The following is a 6,000-nucleotide window of genomic DNA, read 5'->3' on the forward strand; positions in this document are numbered from 1 at the left end:
CGAACGACCCATCTCTAAATCAGATCATTCTTTTTTAAAACTCTTGTGTCAGACAAGTTCTTAAAACTTGCCATCATTTTGTCAAATCCAGTAGGATAATATGTCTATATGGTAATGTATTTATGTATGTTGTAGTCCAATATGCAGCCAATAAAGCTGGGTACACATTAGGTCATTTTTCAAAATGATATGCCTGATAATGATATCATTAGCAATATTTTTGTGCATATTGTTTTGCATTTACTCCCTATGGTGCCACTGCCGACCGTGGGCGGGACCGTCCCAAAAAACCGGGACAGTCCCGTGAAAAACGGGACAGTTGGGAGGTATGTGGTGCTAATTTAGGCTGGATTGCAGAAGCAATTCAATTCTGTATTATGCCCGATGGTGGTGTTCTGCCTATACTCAAATGAGCAGGATGGGTCCTGTGATCACAGTGCAGATCAGCGAACGCCTCTGCCTGAGTGACATGCAGAGGCCTTCGCAGGGAAGGGCGAGCCGAGATTCTTCAAACTGAGGACGTGTCACCCCCGCAATCAGTTTATTATATGTGATCCAAGCTGAATTAGGCCCTATATCCTTAATAATGCACACTACAGCGGGTCATTATCGCCTCCCTCTGTGTTTTGTACCTGCAGTCAAATCCTGACTATCTTGTCAAGACAGCATGCTCCTGGATGTGTATGCACTGTAACATTTGCCAAGGAGTTCCATGCATTTCAAGGGAAAATCATAAACCATATCATTCATGGACGATATCCCATCATGGCTTCTTCCTGTTGCACCACTCTAGGCTGTTTGACCCCAGCCTCACCACAGTCCAAAAAGACAGTTACTAGAGCAGCCTGAGAGGGTGTGACTCTGTGGACCAATAGGAAAATACTGGTCTGGTCTGCCCAGTCACATTCCCATGCTTGACTGGTTATAGAGCTGGAGAGCTGTTTACCCTTAGTCAGGCAAAAAAGAAAACTTCGGTCCAGTTATTCATTATAATAGTGAGGATAAATAAATTAACTGCCCACAGCCAAAAATGTACCGTAGCCGATTTTGGCCAAAGAGTGAGGGCAAGTCACAGAGGGCTGGGCCACTGCTTAATGGGGGTGTGCCAAAAGTATGGGTGGCCTAGCTTTGTGGAACTCCTCCATTTTTCTTGCAGACAGACACGTCAAGTGGAAGGGGGGAAATAGTGAGACACAATGGCCAGTCTACAGCCACACGACACTATTATACTACTGCAACCTGCACCACATGTTGTAAAAACGGGTATAGTATAACCCACAAAGTTGGAACTTCTCAGATATCGGAATACAGACATGGGGGTGAGCGCATTCAATCCCATTGCTAAGCTTGCGACCTATTCTTTTTTCCCTCTATGCAGGGTTGTGGACCCCAACGAGGGAAAATAGCCCGTGTCATCCGGCATTCGTATAAAAAGGGCTCCTCCAAATATCTGTGTAGCGATACTTCCTGACCAATGACTTTGTATGAACTCTTCCTGTCCTAGACCTCTGCTTTTGACTTACATTTTTGCCATCTTATTTACTGTGATAGCTCTCAATGGTTTCAAACTGCTGAGTCTGACTATGTAGGGTTTTTTCACTAAAATTGTATTCATCACGTTAATAATGATGAATTGCATCCTGTGTCTGCCATTGCATCATGAAATGTTTAGTGTGTAATCTCATGCACCTTAACAATAATGGTATGCTGACCAATAATACATTCTATATGCCAATTTTCCAGCTTGCATTTTAGAAGTCTTAATAAGAATCTATATATTTAAAATATATTTGGCAAAATATATCATTGTGACATTAGTTGTGGTTATTAATTCATTTGTAATTGCATCTCCTTTCTTGTGCAGGTTCTCAGTTCCCCATGTGTACATATGCACAACATATCGATGATTTTCTCCCTCCGCCCCCTGTCCCTGACTATGACCTAACAGATACATTGTGGGCAACAGAAAGTGGTACGTCAAATTACTGAATTTGTGTCCTGCATGTGTATATATATATATATATATATATATATATATATATATATATATATAAGTATATGGGATGGTATCGGAATCCTGGCACTTGGGTTGCCGAAGTTAAGAACAACAAATAATGGGATTTATTCTGGTTCACTCCTTCTGGCAAATTCCTTCTCAAATGGACAAAACCATGTGCACTGCAGGTGGGGTAGATGTAACTTGTGCAGAGAGAGTTAGATTTGGGTGGGGTTTTACTTCAAAGTGAGATCAATATTGCAGTGCAAAAATAAATCAGTCAGTATTTTCCCTGCACAGAAACAAAATATCTCACCCAAATCTAATTCTATCTACACATTTTACATCTGCCCCCTGCAGTGCACATGGTTTTGTCCATTTAAGAAGGAATTTGCCAGAAGGAGTGAACCAGAATAACCCCCAATGTTTGGTGTGGAGCACCCTTCCTAAATGATGTTCACAACAACAACAATTGTAATTGACAAGATTTATTTTTACATAAAAAAAAAGTGAAAACAGAAGAAATGGTGCAATACTTATATGATACCATTCTTCTTATTTTGGGTGCATACAATCAGTTTACATGTGATAAAGTATCTCACCATATGTAAGTACTGCGGTGGCCTATACTTAATGGAGCAAGTCTGCAGAACCACTGCAGTAGGCTTGTACTGCTCTAATCCCAGGATCAAAGTGCAAGTACGTCCAAATAAAGTGCATCCAATAAAAGTGCCAAGGTGCTCTGTTTCAGCAAGTGCAGTGGCATAGATAATGTCCAAGATAGCAAAAGGTTTGGGGGGGGGGGGACACTGTAAACATAAGGGGTGGCTGGCACAGCACTAGTTGTGAGGGTGGAGCTGAAACAGCTCTTTAATAGTGTGTGCGGGCGCACATGCAAGGGCCCTGCCTATTTTGTCTGTCCTGGGACCCACCAATTCTGATGGCAGTCCTGTCTTTGCCCATACCTTTGTAATGCTGGTAGAATTGTTCAAACAATTCATTTTTATTTATTTTTTATTGTTGACTTTTCCTGACCAAACGTTAAAGTTAAACACAGAATATAGCAGCATTGCACTGTGCAATGTGTGGCCTCCTCAGTAATGGTGGGTGATGTTTGAAGAACAGTTTCATAAGATCCTGTTTCCTTATGGGTAACCATTATTTACTGATTTCCTGTACTATGTGACTAATGGGAATTATGGGTCCTAAGTCATATGATAGTACTATGGGGCACATCCAATTACATGTGGTAATTTGCTGCATGGTAAAAATGGTCTTTTTAGACCGATGATACTAATGGGTTATAGAATCATATTCCATTCATTATCAGGTGATAACACATGGGATCTGGGATCCCAGAGTCATGTATTATCAGAAGAAAATGGGTCTCCAGGTGCTGCTTATTGGGCATTCTGCTTTGCCTGCATGAACCACACAAAGAAGAATCCCTGTTAGGCGAGAGATTACAGTGCTAACTGGATAGTCCTCAGAAACGCACTCGCCTCAGGATATTGATACTGGCCTTATGGGTAAATTTACTATAACTTCTAACAATTCAAATGTGTGATGTTGTCCATAGTAACCAATCAGATTCTGTTTACTTTTTTCTAGGATGCAATAGAAATGATAGCGGGCACCTGCTTTGTTGCTATGGGCAACTTCACCTCTTTTCATATTTAGAAGTTTCAGTAAATTGAAAAGAGGTCAATTAAGCTCTCAGTCTATTAAAATGGTATTCAGCATACTTGCTGACTTTTCTTTTCTCCTCTCTGGGAGGAGCCCGGAGAGGAGACCTGATAGTAGTTTGTCAGGGAGGCGGGGCAGGCGAGGCGGATGTCTTCAAGCTCCGCCTCCATTGCAGTCAAACAAAGAAATTCACTGGTCCGCGGATTGAGGGATGGGCTAAAATGATGCAAAATGCAGCGATTCGCATAATTTAGACCATTTGGCCATTTCCGCAGACCAGCAAATAACTATATTTAGTGCAGCACGGAAAGGGGGTGCGGGGGGCTGCGTGGCTAATGCGGGAGGATTACCCACCTTCCCGGGGGACCGGAAGGGGGGGGCTGATTTTTGGGAGCATCCCGGCAATTCCAGGAGGGTAGGCAAGCCTGGTACTCAGCATACATTTTTGTATCCTTTCTATAAAACTAGTAAACTTTAAACAAAAGGTGTTTCATTATATATATATATATATATATATATATATATATATATACAGTGGTCGGAAGTGGGGCGGTATACGGGGGTTTACCGCCACTTTAATCTGAAGATAACAAAAAAAACTTTTTTTTCCCCCTCAGGATGCTCTCTGATCACTCAGCAGCGCATATTGTGCTTTTGTAATACCCCTGTACAACGGGGCAGTCTGGCAGGGGACGTTGATGGACAGGGGGGTGTCCGAAGGTGCGCACTATATTCACTCTTTACTTTTCCATACCCCCACTTCAAAATTTCCATACCCCCACTTCAAAATTTCCACTTCGACCACTGTATATATATATATATATATATATATATATATATATATATATATAAATATGTATCTAACGTTCTGATCTATGATATAGCTGCCCCACTTCAGTCATCAGCATAGATGAAAATTAAATTAAACAATTACAATGTCAAGAGTTTTAAAATATATTTGATCACATAATTTTATTTAATTGTATGTCACATGCAGGCAAAACAGCAGATCCAATTATATTATTAAATATAATACTATAAAGAATAAGAAAATATATCCATGTGTCTACAGAAACAATATATAATAATTAATACAGGAACAAATATGTTGTTGTTTTTTATAAATATTACATTATACCTATCTGACAGATCAGCCAATAAGCTCTACCGCTGATTTGATTAATTAACGAGGCTGTTTCTATTTTTATTTGCTCCCATAGTTGCTGATTTATTTGTGGGCCCCACTTCCATGGATGACCTTCCACCTCCTCCGGACTGTTAGACAAAGTGATATGGATGAAGTCCAGTGTGACAGCGGAGCAGCAGAAATCTTTGTTCTCTTTTTATACACATTCGATATTTAGTGTAAAGGGATTTTGGAAAATATTTTTCTGACAGATAAATAATTATAGTAAAATGCTGAATATCCAGCTGATTTACACCCATATTGTTCAATTGCATTCTAGTATATAAATATTGTCTGGCACTGGCATGAGCATCGTCGCAAAATACTCTTTGGATAAAATATTTTGATGGTTTTAATAACCATTCCTGACATTTTTAATAATCATCTTAGAGCAACACTTAAGGTGCTCATACACAGGTTGGACTTGTCGGAGGAACAAGTCGGAGCTGATCTCCCTTCAACTTTCCTGGCAGCTTCCCGAGAGGGTTATATGTGATTTGGCACTCGATGTGCCAGAGGGCACAGATGTATTATAGCGGCGCTGATTGTGCTGCTATAACAAATCCTGCTTCACCTTATTAACGAGGTGAAGTAGAAAGGGTCTCAGAGGTGCATAGCGCTGCAGACGCTGCTGCCTGCCAGACTGACAGGCAGTAACATTTGTAGCAGAGGATGCAGAGCGTGGAGAGCACCTGTGCAAGGCTGCTGATGGACCAATTAATCTTCTGCCGATAATCCGATTCCTACTTATGTTTTGTGCTGCACATACGATCTCCAGGCTCCAAACCGATGCGCACGGGAATGCTAATTGGTTCCTACCTGATGTCGAACAGCTACGCTTTGGCCATTTTTCATCCGATATATTGTGTCGATCCATCAGAATTAGATGAAAACAGACCATATCGGACCTATGTATGGGTACCTTAATAATGCCACAGTATGGAATCTATCAAAATCATTGTGGATTATCCCCATACATGTTCATCTTCTATGCAACCCAGAAATGTAATGAGCTACCTTTTTTCTTACGATGACTGATTAATTTCTCTACTGCATCGTATCTCTACTGTTAATTTCTCTACTGCAACTCAAATTCTTCTGTGAAGATTGGAAAGATAGGTAGAGGAGATCA

General features: G+C 40.8%; 1 protein-coding gene across 1 annotated transcript in view; it reads left to right on the forward strand.

Annotated features, from left to right (window-relative positions):
* Positions 1 to 5,172, forward strand: part of ABI3 (ABI family member 3) — a 48,494-nt gene extending 43,322 nt beyond the window's left edge. The window contains exons 8-9 of the mRNA XM_083147323.1: positions 1,865 to 1,972; positions 4,903 to 5,172. Of these exons, the coding sequence (XP_083003449.1) occupies positions 1,865 to 1,972; positions 4,903 to 4,964 (170 nt within the window). The 3' untranslated portion in view covers positions 4,965 to 5,172. The remainder of the gene's footprint in view (positions 1 to 1,864; positions 1,973 to 4,902) is intronic.
* Positions 5,173 to 6,000: the final 828 nt, after the last annotated feature.

The sequence above is a fragment of the Crinia signifera genome, chromosome 6, assembly GCF_055691185.1.
Source record: "Crinia signifera chromosome 6, ASM5569118v1, whole genome shotgun sequence".
NCBI lineage: Eukaryota > Metazoa > Chordata > Amphibia > Anura > Myobatrachidae > Crinia > Crinia signifera.